The sequence below is a fragment of the Rattus rattus genome, chromosome 18 (assembly GCF_011064425.1).
Source record: "Rattus rattus isolate New Zealand chromosome 18, Rrattus_CSIRO_v1, whole genome shotgun sequence".
NCBI classification, from domain to species: Eukaryota; Metazoa; Chordata; class Mammalia; order Rodentia; family Muridae; genus Rattus; species Rattus rattus.
The window spans coordinates 36,031,115-36,050,687 of NC_046171.1; the positions used below are offsets into that span (position 1 = coordinate 36,031,115).

The 19,573-nt window shown below is 40.8% G+C and overlaps 1 protein-coding gene across 1 annotated transcript in view; it reads left to right on the forward strand.

The window, feature by feature from the left end:
- The window catches only part of LOC116886966, a 64,582-nt gene extending 45,446 nt beyond the window's left edge, over positions 1-19,136 (forward strand). The window contains exons 8-9 of the mRNA XM_032888461.1: positions 18,424-18,464; positions 18,980-19,136. Coding sequence (XP_032744352.1) covers positions 18,424-18,464; positions 18,980-19,060 — 122 coding nt within the window. The 3' untranslated portion in view covers positions 19,061-19,136. The remainder of the gene's footprint in view (positions 1-18,423; positions 18,465-18,979) is intronic.
- Positions 19,137-19,573: the final 437 nt, after the last annotated feature.

Here is a 19,573-nt window from a genome sequence, read left to right on the forward strand (position 1 = left end):
CTGGAGTATTTATACTGTGTTTCCCTTAGTGCATGAGGTTATCCTGAGCCTAAGCTCCTCCCCTCAGGGGAGGAGAAGCACTAATTATGGTGGAAAGTCCTATTGGGCAGGCGTACAAAATCAGGCTCTTTTCCTTGTTATTCTCATTGAAAAATAAACTCTTTGTCTCCATTACATATTAATAGCTTTAGCTGTGCACCTTTTTTATTCTGTTTTCCTTTTAGGAGTTCTGACTCCAATGTTGGTTCATGATGGAATGATTTATTTTGAAAAAGTATATTCTTGTGTTATTTGACTGAAAATATTTGAGAATATACAAAAATATGAGACTTATTTTGGGGAGACTATGGATTTAAATCATCAAGTTAATCCTTCAGTTATTAGGGGAAAATTCTATAAAAATAGCTTATCTAAATGCTGGCTAACTTGGGAGACTTAAGCTGAAAGGGGAAAAGGTGAAAATGTAGGTATAATGTAGGTATATTCTTTCACAAAACAGGATTTTAGGGAAAGCTCTTAGAAGCCAGTGCATGAAAAAGATAGCATTAACTATTCAGATATATTCATATTAAATATTTTAGAAATTTAGAGCAAGTATGAGACATCTTTCACTTGTGGCAGTTAGCTGTTCAGTATCCTTGAAGGGCTTAAATTCTGTACTCACAGCTACACAAATGTCAGCAAGTGGCCTTAGACTTTCCTCTAGTTTTCATTTTACCATATGGTTGAAAAGGCTGTAATCCTATTGTTTATATAAGATTGCTACATTCATTTCAAATGGAGAAAAACCCTCAGGCTTTGCCTTTTAAAAATACAGTTGACTAATGGTGCAGTTTCCTACAGGGATCTTGAAGTGTCCCAATTAGGCTCTTCTCCCAAAGAGATAAGCATGGTGTTCTTCCGTGTAAGTAGTTGATTGTCTCTTTCAAAGCCTTAGAGAACGATCATCAGTCTTTCAGGATCCTAAGAAGTGCAGTAGTGAGGAGCTGAGAGACCAAGTTCTGTATCCCTGCGAATGACATCATCATTCTGCATCTGAATCATATCAGCTGTGCAGGTGACCGTGCTTGGAGCACAGTATAAACACATCATTTTTTTGTATCTAGCTAGAATTAGAGTAATAAGGGCTTAGGATTTGATTGGTAATTAGAGTCGATGGCACAAAAGTTTGTCCTTTTCATCTTCCTGACCCTGTTACAGGTTTTTTCCTGTGTGTGTTTGAAGAAAACCTTGTACAGAACCTTGTTGAAATATAAGTACATAATTTAATTCATTCTACCTTCTTTTTTTTTTTTTTTTTTTTTTTTTCTTTTTTTCGGAGCTGGGGACCAAACCCAGGGCCTTGGGCTTGCTAGGCAAGCGCTCTACCACTGAGCTAAATCCCCAACCCCCCTTTCCCTTCTTTTAAATGTTTTGCTGATTGCTATATTTAGCAGTCTACATTACCATGATACCAGAGAGATAGCTTAGCAGTTAAGAGCTCTGGCTGCTCTTCCAGAAGACCTGGGTTTGATTCTTGGTGAGTACTGGCTCACAACCAGTTCCTAGGGATCTGACCCCTTTTTCTGACCTCTTCTGGCATTGTGTGCATGAGGCACACATACATGCACACAAGAATACACACTTACACATAAAGACTTTTAAAACTATTATCATGTAAGTTTCTATGTAATGTTCAAATTCATGTAATATACAACTGTTTTAGAAGTTTCGCTTTGGCTTGTCCAGATCTTAGTGTATAACCTGAGCTAGCCTGATGCTTCCTTGTCAAGGTCTTAGTGTATAACCTGAGCTAGCCTGTTGCTTCCTTGTCAAGGTCTTAGTGTATAACCTGAGCTAGCCTGATGCTTCCTTGTCCAGATCTTAGTGTATAACCTGAGCTAGCCTGATGCTTCCTTGTCAAGGTCTTAGTGTATAACCTGAGCTAGCCTGATGCTTCCTTGTAGCCCAAGCACCTCTCAATTCACAGCATAGTTTTTGTATCAGTTCAGATTATAAGGAGAACCAGAGAGCTGATAGTCTAGTCTATATTTTATTTTTTATAAATCATATTTGGAAAAACAGTTTTTATAGTACTATGAACGGCATTGCGTCTGAGAAACCACAAAAGGTGAGAAGAGCTGCCTTCTTTTACACCTGGCTCCTAGGAAACCATTCTGAAGCAGGAGGTAACCTGGCTGCAGCTCAAAGCTAGGGTGAAGGCTTTGTAAAAACACGGCTTTAGTAATTCAGTGTAAAGTTACAGCCACGCTGGGCCTACACTTGAGAATGGTTGGGTATCATTCCTGTGGACTATCAGGGAACTAGGTCTCAGCTCTGTAGACTCAGCAATCTGGCCCCGCAGAGTTTCTCCAGCTATAACCACTCCTCCTATTTTCAGAACTTCCTCCTTAGCCTTTCCACCCATCTGGCTTTTCATCAACACAACAGAACATTTGGACTAAGGGATTCTAATCCATTCTTTTTTTTTTTCTGAGATACCCTGCCACCCCATCATCAGAGTTCATTCCATACTCTAGAGAAAAGAGTTGTGTGCTTTCTTTGTTCTTTGGAGGATATGTTAAATACATGTGCATGTATCAGTGTGTGTTCTCTAGCTTTGGGAAGCATGGGGTCTTGCTGGCAGACTGGGTATTCAGCCCTTCTGGCAAATAATTGCTTACTTCAGCACACAGGCTCTGTCTACCGTTTGCTTTGTGAGTCACGTATGAAGCACTGCCCTATCCAAAACAGATTGTAGAATCAGAGTATTTGCTGGCCACACCCACACCTAATTGTGTGTATAAAACTATTTTTATTCTGGGTGTTTACTTGTAGCTGTTCAGACTGACTGGTCTGTGGTCTCATGAAGGAGTTTATTCTGCATGAACCTGAAGGCCCAGCCCTCTCAAGTGAGTAAGGTTTCAATGTCAAATATGAATTGCTGGCTTTGCACACGTAGCTGCCATTACGTACCCTGGGTCATTCATTCATTCATTCATTCCCCCGAGATTTCTTGAATGCCTCTTAGATGTTAGACACTGGGTAAACACCGTGTGAATAATGCACCTTCCTGTCCTTGCGATGTTTACAACAGTGGTCTTCAGCCTTTCCCTGCTGCTCCAGCACTGTGGGATAGGACACAGTTTGCTCTGTGTTTGGAGTTTTTTAAGGTGCCAAAGCCCAGCAGTGGCCATGATAGACTCTGAGGTGGAACGTGTGGTCCGATAGTGTTTTTAATAACTTTCTACTATTTTGTTATTTGTGCTCATACTTCAAATTTTATTATAGAAAAATGAGAACTTATTTATGACCAGGGAATAGCTACAGTAAATACGTAGGTAGTCATCACCTAGTCTTAAGTCACAGTCACCCAGTGTCCCTTCCACCTACCCCCAGCTCTCCAAATTTGAAACAAATCACATATATGGTGCCAGTTCATCTATTCATATCTTAGTAGATTTCTGCAGAAAACAAAGTCTTTTTCCGTTTCCTTTCTTTTTCTTCTTCCTCCTCCTCTTCTTCCTCCTCTTCTTCCTCCTCCTCCTGCTCCTCTTCCACTTCTTCCTCCTCCTCTTCCTCTTCCTCTTCCTCTTCCTCCTCCTCCTCCTCCTCCTCCTCCTCCTCCTCTTCTTCTTCTTCTTCTTCTTCTTTTTTTCAAGACAGGCTTTTTGTGTAGCTGTGGCTTGCTTTTCTGGAACCCGTTCTATAGATCAGGCTGGCCTCAAACTCACCTGCCTTTGCCTCCTGAGTGCTGGAATTAAAGGTATGTAGCACAAATTATTTCTTTATTAAAATCCCTATGTACCTCTTAGGTACAGTACATACCTACAGAGACATAGCTGTTTGTGTATGTGCATATATTTACATATATATAAATATATATATACCTATCAGTAGAGATTCACATGCATGTATACTATAAACATGTATAAATACACAAATCTCATATAATTTTGAGTGATAATCAGATGCATGCATTCACATACAAGCAAAACACTTCTCTTAGAGGAACACTCGGCTACTTTAAAAAGAGGGTGTGGTGTCTGTCAGGAGGCCCTCAGTAGCTGTTTGTCTCTGGGGTTATTAGACACAGACGATTACCCTGGGTTCATTATTTCATTATAGGTTTTAAAATGCTGGTATATGGGTAACTTTTATCATTCCTCCTTTATTTCCTCAGCTAAAATATTTGTCTGAAGGAAAAAGGTGCCTGGGCCAACTGTTTGGTTATCGTGGGATGCAGTCTGTAAAGAGGAGCCTGCAGTGGCACCACTCAGTTCACTGTTGGGTTTGTTTTGGTTTAGCCTTGTTTTACGTTTGCTTCGAACTTTCCTACGATTAATTGCCATTTCTTGTGGAATGTGGTATGAGGGCAGCAGTCCTGTGTTGGCTGAATTCCAAGGTTTAAACACTGCCAACCATCACCATTTTCTGGTGACCAAGGTAAAGACAGAAAACCCCCTGATTTCCCTTTTAGGAGCCAGAATGAGCTCAGCTCACCACACAGTGTTGATTTCCCAGCTCACATCTGTAAAACAAAGATTGCTAAAGGCATTCGAAACCCAGTGGCCAACCTAACCGCCTGCTGTCTCTCATCACCCAGGCGCGCAGGCAGAGGCCAGCGTGCACATCCGGTGTCCTCTGCTGCTACTCCATCTTGTGTTTTGAGCAAAGGGTCGTTCACTGAGCCTGCAGCTCCCTGGTGATCAAGCCTCAGTTACCTGGCTGTCTCTGTCCAGCCTTTCGCCTCACCACTCACACACAGACGCTGGAATTACAGACATGTCTCTCCCACTTGGGTTTTTATAAGGGTATGGGGAAATCCAAATTCAGGTCCTCATACTCGAGAGGCAGAAACTTTATCCCCGTCTCTCTAGGCCCTTTTAAAAACTAACTTATCCTCTTGTAAACAATTCATTCCTTTATCTTCTCTTTCTTGTATTTTATCCATTTTTTATGTAATTGTTTATCATGAAACCCATATCACACAGTGATGATCTTGACTCTTTTTTACAGCTTCATAGTAGTACTCCACTGTTTTCTGCCATTGTCTAGCTTATTTCTTGTCATTTATATTTTTCTTGTTAAAACAAATACTTCTACAGTGATCAGTTTTGTGTATGTACAGATTTTCTTGTCTGGGTAGCTTTGGAAAAGACTCTTAAAATTTGGATTCATGACTCAGAATGTAAACACAGGTACACAATCTTCTCAGACAGCATCAAATTCCCCTCCATGGATACTGGACCATTCTACATAGTCCCTTAAGTGCTTTTTCTGCTTACTTACAGCCTTACAAACACAACGTGCTATTTGTTATTGACTGTTTGGGTCTTGACCCACCTTAGAGCTAAAAATGACAGTTTGATGTAGTTGTAGTTTTTCACATTTTACAGGTAGAGTACATGGATTAGGCCATGTCTCTGGGTCCTTTTCCCCGTGCTTAGGAATGGGAACTGCTCTTCAGTGATGAGAGGTTACATGGTTTTTGCCCCTCAGCGATGCATCCTTACGTCATTCTCTTGATGTTCAGAGCTTTCTTTTAAGGTGTATAGCACTTTGATTCCAAACATTATGATTCTCTATAGACTGTAAGCAGTGGAGGAAATGGAGAGGTCAAGTGGAATGGGTATTTTCATTCACTAGGTGGAGAGACTAGCTTGCCTGTCTTGTATGGGTTTAGTGTCTGAAGGGAACAGTGCTGGTGACAGAACCCGATGAAGGGAAGGGCCAGTGACTCAGCCTGTGCTTCAGTCCCTCTCTCAACAGGATGCTGGTGTTCCACTCCTCTCTTTCGTCATCTTTTCCCCAGTGGAAATGGTAAATGCACTCAGAAGTTCAGTTAGGGCCCTCGAGGATCCACAGCTTTCACTGCCACTGGGCCATGCCACATTCCTCTTTTTAAAAAAAATGTGAAGGGACATTTGTTGGTGCTGTGACAGAGTCAACACTGGGAATGATCTGTTTGTGTAAACAGTCTAATATGGTTTTGTGGTTAGATAGCTGCTGAGGGCTTGGAAAGAGACGCTCATGTATAAAAACAGGTGTTTATGAAAACCTCCCAGAACTTCAGGTCAGGTCAAAAGACACTGAGCAAGCCTCATTTTAGAACTTTGAACAAAGACTTTATGTTTTATTTTATTTTCTGTTACACTTAAATCACCGCATTATTTGTGGTAAGCCCCTCATGGTTTTGTACCTGCCACTAAGTGACATCAGTTTCTTTCCATGGTGACTTGATTGAGTTAAAAATACAGAGCTTCCTGGCCCTTCACCTCAAGTCCTCAGGCTGCCCCCTGGCTTCACAGCCACCCACTCTCCTCACACAATGTCTGTCATACAGCGGCACCATTTGACTCTCTGCGTCCTGTGTTTGTTATGCTTCAGAACAATTCTTTAGTCATGGACTACAGGGAACAAAATGCAGGACTGCCTATAGGTCACAACATATCTGTTGGTCCCTGATACCTATAGGCGTTGCATGGCAACACAACCACCAAGAAATCCTGCCTGGACACTCTCCCCATTGCAAAGTAATCTCAGAGACTTCCTTAATGCTGAGGCCAAGAGACAAACAACTTTGTTGCCTGGGTAACGCACCTCCGCTCCCGAATGTGAGCAACTGAAGGTCAGATGTTCTCAACCTGTGAGTCTCAACCCACTTCTGCACATCAGATATTTACATTGCAATTCCTAACAGTAACAGAATTGCACTTATGAACGGTAGTAGCAATGAAAATAATTTTATGGTTGGGGGTCACCACAACTTCAGGAACTATATTAAAGGATCACAGCATCAGGAAGGGTTGAGAACCACTGCTTCAGCTGAAAACCTTTCCTGCAGCCTCTGGTCCGTTAATTCACTCAGAGTTACCTGGTCTTCTTGCTTCTGATTTCCTCACTGGTAAATCCATGAACACCTGCTTGCTTTAGTTCACATTTGAAAGGTAATTCCTACTTAGAGAAAAGAGCTAAGGAAATAAAAATCTGCCACAGAGACAATAGTGACTTTACCCTGATGAACCTTTTAGAAATCCTATCAATTATCTCTAGTCCCTTGAAAGTCGAAATAACACAGCACTTTTGATACCAAGAAAACAGAGATATAGTGAACAGGGTATAGCCTAATCATGTCTTCCCTAAATTTTACTGATAAGATACTTTGAGATGTGAAATATGAATAAATGGTAGGATCAGTTTTCTCGAATGTTTGCCAGTTGTTCGTTCTTTGCCTTTCTGCTGTGTTCCACTCCTGAGACAGCTCCAGAGTGCCTCCAGCTATAGGCAGTAATCTCCCAGAGGTCACACCCAACACCAACCTCTTTGGGTGCTGCACAGACATTGTCTGTGTGAACCCACCTTCCAGATCATGATATGGTGTTTCCTCATCACATATACATTCTGCTGAGTGTGACTCAAGGAAGATTGGCCATTGTTGGAGCACTCTTCTCCACAAATTCCCAGCTCAGGAGTGATGCTGGCACAGTGTTCCCAGAGAAGAACTAAGAGCTTTAAACCAGATTTCAGTATTTACTGGGTGTAGGCAGTTTCTCTCACAGTTGTGGGCATTCAAAGGTGGCGTCATTTGCACAGTGCTATTTTGTATTAAGAGTCTGTTCAACGATGTCAGACCTTCAAATAGTGGGATTATAAGTGGCAACAGCTGCTTAGAGAGCTGTTTTCACAAATAAGTAATAAGTGACTGCCCCTCAGATTCCTCTGTTAGGTGGCAGTTCATGATCAGCTAATAATGATGGGGTCTTAGATGTAAGAGGGTTGGTGGAAGTTGGGAGCTAGAATAGAGTCAAGAGAAGAAATAAAGACAAGGAAAAGAAGGAACTCAGTGGCCAGAGAGATAGCTCAGACAAGGCCTGATGAAGTCTAACTCCCAGCACTCACTTAAAAAGCCTGTAGTGGTCTGCTTTCCTGGTGCTTGGGAGGAATGAGGATCCCTGGAGCTTGCTGGCTAGCCAGATTAGCCAGCATGGTAAAGGCTAGCAAAATGGCTGCAGGTTCAGTGAGAGGTGCTATCTCAGAGAACTAAGGTGGAAGGTGATTGAGGAAAACAGCCAACATGGACCTCTGGCTTCCATGTGCACATGTACACACACACACACACACACACACACACACACACACACACACGTCCATACAAAGCTTGAAACTCAAGTCTTTGATAGGAAAGGGATTTCTTTAAATGTCTCAGAAACCTCACTAAAGATTAACAAATAACCTTTTAGTCGTGGCTGTACTTCATCCTCCCCCCCCCTTTTTTCCCATCCATCCTTAATCTCATTTGCTTGGGGCACTGAGCCGTTCCGTGTCCTGGTGCAGTTAAGGTAAGATTCCCAAGATCCCCAGCAGCATTTGATCCTTCTGGGCTCACAGCTCCTTGTCTGTGGGGAGTGCATGACGTTCAGAGGCAGGAGATATTATTAGTTGTGAAGTGAGTCTATAGTGGATGGTTTAGAATATTAGTCTTTTAAAGATGAATGACATTCAGAGTCATTTTTAATGAAAGATAGACATTAAAATGCAAATCTGGAGAAGCAAGGACGAGCAGTTAGTGCTGTTTGTGTGTCAGCCAGGGAAGCTGTGGCTTTGAGTGCTTCTCCCCTTAAAGTCTTAGGTAACGGGCCATTCCATCTGTTAGTGGATAATGTAACTTCTCTTTCCAAGGGGCTGTTTACAAGCTATTCTCAAATAGGATTTTGCCTCTTTTAGGGGATAGGTTGATTGTTTTAGTTTGGTTTCTCTAGGTAGCCTCAGCAGTCCTGGAACTCACTCTGTAGACTAGTCTCAAACTCAGAGATCCACTGGACTCTGCCTACCGAGTGCTGGATTTAACAGCATATGCCACCATGCCTGACAGATTCTTGACTTTCTTATACTTTACTTCAAATGAACAAAACTACTATTGAAATGCATTAGGGCATTTAACCAGTAGATCAGTATACCTATACCTGGTCATACTTTCACTAATAACTCTCTTTTAAAAAATTCCAGCACTATTGAGACGTAAAACATGTATATGTCATATAGTTAATGTTATCTGTGAATGTGGTGAGAGCACTTCAAGTCGACTTTGTTAGTATAGCTTAGAATCTCAGTATATTTTGAAATATCTACTTAGTAGCCACTTCCCCCACACAAGAATCTACAGATGCTCGAATCTCTTTCATAAGATTTGTATATGATGTGTGAGTGCCCTTCTGTGCACTTCTAGGGAATACACACTTCTAGGGAATATATATCTCCATGCATAGAGGTGGAGGCTGTTTCTAGATTTCAAAGCCAGGGTCTCATGTATCCCAAACACACATTCTACCACAGAGCCACATCTCTTTCTCATATATGTTGTTTAGTCATCTCTATACTTCTTAAAATGCCTACTATGTAAATGTTATGTGATAATTGCTATAAATCTCATTTAAAGAATAATGAGACAGAAAAACACAGTTTATAGTATCTAGTGCAGACATAGTTTCCTGAAATGTTTTCACTCACAGCTGAATCTACAGATGTCATGGGCCAAACATATAAAGTGCTGATAGCCATGGTCATTAAATCTCTGGAACCTTCTTATCCTGCATATTTACAGCTCTGTTCCCTTTGGTCTACACTCTCTCCATTCCCTGCCTCCCAGGCACTATGAGCTTCCATTGTGCTCTGTTTCTGTTTTGACATCCTAAGGTTGAATCCTTAAGTTCCGTCCCTAAATGACATTATGCAATCTCTGTCTTTGTGTGGTTTATGTTATTCAACATGGTGTCCTCCAGGTTTGACCATGTTAACAAAGATGATAGACTTTTCTCCCTTTTTAAGAAAGTCGAAGATAATCTATTGAATACATAGATTCTTTTCAACTTACCAAAGGACTACAACTCAACCAATAAACTTAGCATAAGTTGAAAATATCATAAACCTCAAGTATATTCTACAATAGTATTGTTGTTGTGATGATGATGATGATCATGGATGACGATGATGTGTGTGCATGCATACATGTGCTGTGACACATGGGTGGAAGTTAGAAGACTACCTTCCCAAGTTGGTTCCTTCCTTCCACCTTGTTTTTAGGTAGATTCTGTCTAGCTGGTCTGCAAGCTTTCTGAGCAGCAATCCTGGGGTACCTGGATGACCAGCGTGCACCACTGTATTCTGCATTTTTATGTGGATTTGGAGCATTACATCCAGACTGTCAGGCTTTCCTGGGAAATCTTTTACCCACTGAGCCATCTTTCAGCACCCAAATATATTTAGTATTCTTAGCCTCCCAGAGAGCATAGCATCACCATGTAATACATAGTAGTTTCTCCTTTTGATATTCTGACTGTACACTGAGAGTCCCATCTCATACATCCCAAGCCTAGGTGAAGAGAAGAATTCAAGTTGTGTTTTGTACTCGATGCCTTTGCCTTCACACCATCATGGACTTGAAAGAACTTGAGTTGAGCATCATCAGTTTTTCTTTCTGGCAATTCAGCATCTGGATGTGCTGCATATTTTGGTGTTCGGTATATAATATTAAGACAACTGATCACTTATGGATAAGCTTAAGAGATCAGTTATTCAATAAAATTCACTATAGAAATGTGTTTTATTACAATCATATAAACAGATGAATCCTAAATGTTACTAATTGCAGCAGCTCCAGTAGTGCCAGTTGACATTTTTTCTCTAACAGCTTATAACCTACCATTATTAGGTGGCCTCTTGTAAAAGGGGAAGTCTGCATGGAATGTCTCAAGGCTTTTGACAATTTGATCAAAATTTGTAAGCAGAGATTAGAACCTTTTTATCATCATCATCAAGAGATGTTTTTATCATGACTTTTTACACTCATTGCCAGGTGCATATGGCCGTTTGTGTTATGTCAGTAATACGTAATGCTTGTGTATTAGTTCAGTCAGCCATTTTCCTTTAAATACTTGGCCGGCCTTATGTAACAGCAATTCTTGTCATGATAGAAAACGCATAAACGGGTTGGGGATTTAGCTCAGTGGTAGAGCACTTGCCTAGCAAGCACAAGGCCCTGGGTTTGGTCCCCAGCTCAAAAAAAAAAAAAAAAAAAAAAAGAAAAAAAAAAAGAAAATGCATAAACAAGTATATTCTTGTACTATTAGCGTGTGAACCTTAAGGAGGACATCAGTTTTCTTCATATATACCAAGCTGCTAAATATATTTATTTGTTTATTAAGCTTGTTTGTTCTGGTTTTCTGTATTGCCTAAATAAGACTCCAAGTTTAGAACTCAAATATTTGTATGTATTTATATTAACTTTGGCTTCCAATAAAGTCGTAACTAGGTTATTAGTAGTAACTAGGTTGTTAGTTAGTAGTAACTAGGTTGTTAGTAGTAACTAGGTTGTTAGTAGTAACTAGGTTGTTAGTAGTAACTAGGTTGTTAGTAGTAACTAGGTTGTTAGTTGTAACTAGGTTGTTTGTTAGTAGTAACTAGGTTGTTAGTAGTAACTAGGTTGTTCATAGTAACTAGGTTGTTTGTTAGTAGTAACTAGGTTATAGTCTACAGCCAGACCTTGGAGCAACTATGTTTAAGACTGCATTACCAGGAATGGTGATCCAGTGTCATTGTCTTTTGATGACTTACAGCTCTTTCTCCTTGCCTCAGTCAAAAACATGTATGATAGGGGCCTGAATCCTCACAGTGGTGTGGACTGTACTGTGTGCCACTTTTTGTTACCATTACTGCATTTGTTTTTAAGTATGTTCATTGTCAGTAGAGAGGTGCAGAGGAAAAGAACTCAGCCAGGATGTGCTGCTGAGATATTTGTGGGGTCAGTAAATATGCTGAGATTTGATTGACAAGGAAGCCATACAGTGCCTTTTAAGCTTAATACAATAGGGAAATTATATAGTATATAAGCTTTAAACATTTTGCTAGATTATAAATACTATAATATATAAAAAATGATCCCTCTTACTATGTGAAATTTCACCCTCTGCAAATGTTATATTGTAGAGGACAAATAACTGGTGACTACTAATGCTGCCAAATGCATTTGCTTGGAAAGGTGAATGTTGGCTTTTCAGCATTATTGTGAAATCCTAGAAATAAAATTAGTAACATTAAATTGTTGGTGAAAAAGAACTGACGACTTTCAAAATGCAGAACTTTCTCCATTCCTACTTATCTCTTAAGGAAGAGATCGTCACGTTATCATATCATAAGCTATCATACTAAACTTTAAGGAATATGTTAAGTCGTAGCAGGAAACTATAAGATACAAGGGAGCATTTCTTCTACTAACTCTTCCTTTCAAGAGGGCGTGTGGGTGAGCTGAGACGGGACCAGGAGGAGTTCTTATTCGTTGTCATATACCAGTCCTTATCATGTAAGGATTGTATCAAGTGCAGTACGGTCTATGCCCACAGTCATTTGTGTCGAGGTTACAGCTTCCACTTAGGTGGCCAGTCCACAGTCTCTGCTGCTGGAGACACTGAACTCAGGGCTGGGCAGCGACCACACTGCTCGGACTTGACTTGACCTTTGGGTTCTTAACTCACTTTCCACGTTTCTCAGATTTTTTTTCTGGCTTTAGGGCAGGTGTGTAACCCATAGACAAACACTGTGGACAGTAAGTAAAGAAGGTTCTCAGAAGCGTGTTTTACCTGGCAGGATATTTAGGTTAATTATACATTTGGTTCACAATTTGAAGGTAGAGATGATATTATTAGCAAACTCAACAGAATTTTAAATTTAAATGAAGAGCTTTTCTATAATTAATAGCATAAGAATGTTTTCATCACTGCAGTTTTCCAGCTATGTTAATGCACTAACCTTGTGCCTCTTCCCACTGTGTGCGACAGGAAGTTCGAGTAGACATTGGGTTGACCCTGCCTTTTTAGGATTAGAGTCTTCTAAATTATTTCCATGCCAGTGTTAACCTAGCTTGAACTAGTCCAGGCTGCTTTAATAGGGTAAATAAGTGGAGTCCGGGATGGAGCTTTCCAAAACAGAGTGGCGAGCGTATCACTGCTGGTTTTAACGAAGGTGACCCAAAGGACAGCTGTCCTGGGACTCTAGGCTTTGGAGAATGGGTTATTTTCCACAAGAGTCTAACTGCCTGGTGCCGAAACAGAGTCAAAAAGGAGCAAGTTGAAACTCTTGATTTGCCAAATCAGAGTGGAGACTGAGGAAGAGCTGTGGGCGTGACGTCTACAAGTAAAATTATCCGTGAAAGAGCCTTGCGAAGGGTCAAACAGAGGCCTTTTTTTATAAAGAAGAAAAACTTAGATGGTGTTTGACTTGCACAGAGACTCAGAATTTATTAAAACTCCTGGCTTTTACGTCGTGTTCAGTGTCCCTTCCTGTTCCACTGCCAGCTACAGCTGAAGGAATTAGAATATTATTCCTTTATTCCCTCTGATGGCTCTCCTCAATGATTGTCTAAGCTGTTATGAAGGACTTGAAAAAAGGCTTGTGGGCCTTGTGCATTTAAGCCCAGACAATACAAGCTACAAGGGACAGTTTTGTTAGGCCTGGTAGAGAGACTACTCTTTTTAAAAATACTGTCTGGCTGAATGTAAGTGAGTTTTTCACAAGAGTGACCTGATTAGATGGGTTTTGGTTGTTTTTTTGGGGGGGTTGTTTGTTTGCTTGTTTGTTGTTTTGTTTTGTTTTTTTTTTTTTTGGTTCTTTTTTTCGGAGCTGGGGATCGAACCCAGGGCCTTGCGCTTCCTAGGCAAGCGCTCTACCACTGAGCTAAATCCCCAACCCCCTTGTTTGTTATTTTTTGTTTTTAAATCTTCTGGCTACAATATGGAGAACGTACAGAGGGAATCCCTGAGTTAAGAGGATGGTATCTTAGAAGAGACATGTGCACTGGAAAAGGCTGGAAGATGAGGCTAAGAGGAAAGGAGTTGCTCTTAGGTCCTTACCTTGTCTTCACAGGCTGAAGTGTTAGTAGAACAGTATCGGGTAAGGGTGTTCTGATTTTACCTTGTTTGCTCTTGTTACTGTCAGACATTATATGTTTAACATGGTATCTGTTGTAAATCTGGAGAGACTCGGTGTATTATATGCCTAGTGATTGTCAAGTGTTTGCTTGGGAATAGTACTTAAATTTCTGTGTAATATTTACAATATTCATTCTGAACATTAGCTAACTTGATTTAGGTGTGTCTTTAGATTTATAATCAGAACTATGTCGTGCTATGTAGTTTTATGGCTTAATAAATAAGAGACTAATAGGATGGCATTGAAGACATTATAGTGTTTGAAAGTGTTACTTTGTAGGTTGAAATCTTAATATCTCCATGTTCATATAAGTTTCTGAATTCACTCAGGGATTAAAATTTACAGTTCCTCATTACAGTATTTTCAACCTGATCAGCCTCCTTTTGCCTCAGGTAAAGATGGGCATCCCAGCTTCGGTTTCTGCAACATCGCCTGTATGGCCCATTTCTTGACTTGTGCCTCATCTTCAAAGGCTCTGGCTTTCTCATGAGCATGACATTCCTCACGAATCACATAGGGATGTGAATACAATCTATGTTTTTCTTAGATACTTTCTTTTCAAACTAAATTACACAAAGGAAGTAAATCTTTTTTTTCCCCCACTGGTTTTGATTGACACATGCTAAGTCGAAGTTCTTAACTTTGTAGGTCACGACCCATTTGGGGGTCAAGTGACCTTTTCATATAGGTTGGCTAAGATCATCAGAAAACACAGATATTCACATTATTATTCATAATGGTAGCAAAATTGCAGTTATAAAGTAGCAGTGAGAATTTTATGGTTGGGGTCACTATGACTTGAGGAACTATATTAAAGGGTCACAGCATTAAGAAGGTTGAAAAACACTGCATTAGGTGATCATTTGGCTAAAAATACTCATAGACAAAAATTTTATTCCATTTATTTCATTATTTATTCAGATGTATTGAGCACTTACATACCATTCCTTATTTAAGTTCATTAGCATAAGATTATTTAGTATAGTAATCTATCTGCTATCTGTTGTACACTTTTAGAATTCTGTTGAGAAAAGTAAGATCATGTAATGTGTAAAAATGCAATTATGTGCCACTGACTTTAGAGTTAGGTCTACAGACGGTATGATTGAAAACGTACTTTATGTTCTTACTTTCCAGTTATAGGTAAGACATCGATTTTAACTCATTCATATCAAATACCGACTTGCATTCCCACAACAAATATACTTTAAGTATAAAATCAAGCAGCGACCAAAGAGTTCTCCACAGTGAGTGAAGAGCTGTGACTCTTTTCTCACTCGTTAGGAGGTTTCTGAACTAACAGCTTTGTATCATCAAAAATTCTTTTGTTTCTGGAACACCACAGTGCTTATTTTGGCTTGTAACCCTTTATGAAGACGTGTTATTAGGACAGTAGTTGGTGCCAACTTTATTAAAAACAGCAATTTTATTTTGCTAAGGCACTTCCCTTGACTTAGGTGCAGGATTACAGTGACCTGCTTGAGTCTGGTACACTTCTTCTTCCAAAGGAGAGACATGGAAATTTTTGAGACGGTAGAACTCTTTGTATTTCAGAGCGTCCTTTCAAAGGACACACTGTCTTCCTTTTTATTTTACTTTGCCATCGACAACAGAAATGCAAGTAAGCTAGTGGAAGCTTCAGAATTGGCGGTGAATGTAGAGAGTTGAGAGTTATAGGAGCTGCTTGTGTTTTCTCTATCTAATAGCAATTAAGATGTTTGTGTAAATGGGGAGGTGTGTGCACATGAAGACCTGTGTGTATGCATGTTGGATTGGAGACCACAGCAAGCTGCTAGATATCTTCCTCTGCCCTAATGTCCTGAGAGAGGGTCTCGCTGAGCTGGAAGCTTGCCATTTCTGCTAGGCTGGCTGACCAGCTGATCCACCTTTTTCCACTCCCTGTGTTGGAGTTACCTTCATGTGCAGCAACATCATCATTGGTATTTTTATGTGGATGCTGGGGTTTGGAACTTGGGTCCCCAGGCCTGCAGAGGAAACAGTCTATCCACTGAGCCATGTCCTCAGCACCCTTGACAAGTATTTTAATTAATACTTTGAAGATGGACACAGTAATATATTAGTTTGGATGTTTCCGTGGTGGTGGTGGTTGGTTGGTTGGTTTAGTGGGGCGTGTGTGTGTGTGTGTGTGTGTGTGTGTGTGTGTGTGTGTGTGTGTGTGTGTGTCGTGCATGTGCGTGAGTGTACAGGTTTGGAGGCTAGAGGTCAGTCAATGGCAGGCCTCATTACTCAAGAGTCATTCACCTTGATTTTCGAGACAAGCAACTCCAAGGATCTACTTGTCTCTGTTTCCCAGCACTGGGATTGTTGGTGTGCACCCGCACGCTTGGCTTATTCACTCTGGGTTCAAACTCGGGTCCTCATGCTTTCCTGGCAACCCTCTGCCAGCTGAGCTCTCTCCCCAGATCCCAAGTGTTCTGTTTTCTTCACCATTTAACCTCCCGCACTTGTACACTGTCCTCTCCACTTCCCGACATGCATCTCTTTGCCTTTTGTTTCAAAATTCAAAGAAACCTCAGCTAGTCTGGTGCCTGTGTGCTAGGTTCATCCCCTGAAGCCCTCCCGAGACTCAGGCGCCGTCTGTTCTTTACCAGATCTTTATTTGACCTTGGAATGCCTGCAGTCCCAAGGGTCCCTCTCTTCCCCCGGCCTTCGTCCCCTCACAGCCATTCTCCACAGATTGCCCCGAGCTTCTCCATTTCCTTTGGTCATGCTGTCATTTTTGTAAACACCTAACTTCATGAATCCTGTCGCCTATCCCTCTCTTCTCTGCTCACTGCTAGCCTTAGCTTCCTCTTGCACTGGCATCCCTGAACGTCATACACCTGCAGTTCTCCTTCCCATCTTGGCTTAACTTCTTTCACCACGTCTTTCCTTGCCTTCTTCTCCTGTAGCCTCTTCCTAGAATCGCTCACCTCTGTTCCCGAGCCTTCTTTCCAAATTTACTGTTTGAAACTCAGTAGATGCAGGGAGCTGGCAGTCAGAACACTATTGCAGTCAACCTGATGGAAGATACTCCATAGCTACACCCAGGAGTCATGGAGAGTCAAAAGAAGTTAGTCAGGCCTTTCCAGAATAGAATCAGGAAGGTAGGCGATAACGTGTCGAGTGTTCTGATTGGAGTGGGAGACTGAGGGAGTGGCATTGAGATTCGCAGTTGGATCATTTGAAGACTGCTAATGTAGAGAATGAGAAAGTGAGTAGAGCTTTCAGAGATGACAGTTATATGTTTGAATGTGTGCAGAGTTGGAAATGTCCGTTGGTCTTTAGGTACTCATTTGTATGTTTGAAGTCCAGAGAGGGCTCATGTGGACCTAATCAACTTGAAAATAACACCATGGCCATAGGCTTGAGAGTTCTTAGCCTGACAGGCAAGAAGGGCTAAGATCGCTACTCTTCATAGTTACTGGTGTGTTTCCCAGCCTCTCTGGGTTTCCCAGCTCTCCGTGGCACCTTTCCGTTCCCTGGCTTTTGTACGTCTAGTCCCATTCCTTGTAGGCAGTATTCCTTGTAACTTAGAGCTTGTTGTGGCAAGTTTGGTGCCAAATCTATCTAGTTCCTTGTCAAGGTAATTGGAATTTTGGTGAGTGGCTTTATAAACACACAGCTCACTGAAGTGTAATGGAAAATTAGCTTGAACCGAATGCTTGGCTACGTTTGTATTTAAACATGATTTTTTTTTTTTTTTTTTAAGAAAATCCATCAGGATTTTCGTTGCTGCTGTTGTATTCTGTGAGTTCACCATAGGAAAGAAATAGCAGATTTAAACCAGCTGGACCACCACACAGTAAAAAAGAAAAGTGTTGCTTTGTGCTTTACCACTAGGCGGCTGAACTGCATTGCTTTGGAAAAGGAAGGTTGCCCGAGGTAATTCTGTGCACAGCATCTAGAGATATATTTTTACACTTGCAAACAATGAATGTATCTTTGTATATACGTAAACATACATGGTTATGCACGTATACCTCCATAAAAACGTAGATGTATAGTTAGTTTTGAGTAGCAGAGTTATTTAAAATTAAGAATTGTTTCTTAAAAATTCATCCAAATTACGACCTTGCATGCTTTCAGCTCCATTTATGAGATTTATTATATGTGAAGGTTGGTACATTTAAAACATGTCCTTGCGGGGTATCTGTAACCGTAAGCGCTAAAATTTTCACCCACAGCTTGCATGAATATAGGCCTATTGAGGCTCTGACCTGCGTTGTCAGGTGAGAAGATTCACTTATTTTAATCATCTTTTCAGTCTTCCTTCAGGCAGATCATCAGATTTATATTTGATGATATATGCCTCCACTTTTGTTCAGGTTTTTGTTGGGTTACCCCGTGTGGAATCACCATTTACCTCCAAGGTGTCAGAAACACCCAAGAGCAGTTTTGTGTGACTCAGTGTGAAGACTTCCATATTAGTAGTGATTTTCCTTTCTGTGTTCTCTGCAGAGAACCTGGGGAACGCCATGGAGAAGCGTTGTGACTTGACAGTGAGACTTGTTCCTCTGTCTTCTCTGTGGAATTTGGTGGGTGATATGAATACAGAAATGTAATTTAGGAAAACCAGTTTGGCTACGTGGGTAGACCATATGACATACCACCAAATGTTTTTCAGCAGCCTTTTTATGTAAAGTGAAATGCAGTATGCACCATTGGATGTATTATGTCTGTATCTAAAGTGGTTATTTCTAGACTTACTTTGACAATGTGCTCATTGAAATAATAGAGCAAGGCGATGTTAAGGCATAGCTTCCCTTTCAGCACAGATTTGTGGTAAGTCTTGTCTTTTCCCAGGCCAGCAGTTTTGTTTAATATCTTCCTTGTGCTTATGTGCATGTGATGTGTAAATAAATATGTGTGTGTGTCTACATTCACATACACATTAGGTTTGCATAGGTATGTGTGTGTGTATGTGTACAGGTACCCATCTACATGTGTGCGTCAGGGTCAGGGGTCAGCCTCAGGTACGTTCCTTAATGATTCTCTCCCATGTATTTTGAGGTAGGATCTCTGTATTGGAGCTCACTGGCTCAGCGAGGCCATTCACAGGGATGCAGCACTGCACTGGGACCTTCTGCAGGTGTGAGATCCAGATTCAGGTCCTCCCGCTTGTGTGAGCAGCGCTTTACTGCCTGCTTCGTCTCCTAAGCTCAGCAGTTATGTTTGACTGTGTACTGGTAGTGCTGGGGCCTTTTGTGTATGTTAGGGATCCAAAGTCAGGTCCCCCTGCTTGGGTAGTAAGCACTTTACTGTCTAAGTCATGTCCTAAGCTCAGCAGTTATATTTGACTATGTATTGGTAGTGTTGATATTTAATGAAAATATGTGAAGTTTTGAAATTACATTGTGGTAAACGTGTAATATTGAAAAAAAAGTAAAAACAGAAGTGATATTTTAGCTAAACTGGTGTTGTCATTGAGCCTTGGTCTCCTTCCGTTCCGTCCCTAGCACTGCCCACATGACCCACTTTCTTCTCAGAGCACACATGGCCTTGGCTTGTTTTTTTTTTGTTTGTTTGTTTGTTTGTTTTGTTTTTGTTTTTTTGGTTTTTTTTTTTTTTGCTTTTTTTTTTTTTGGTTTTTTTCTTGAACTCTAACAGC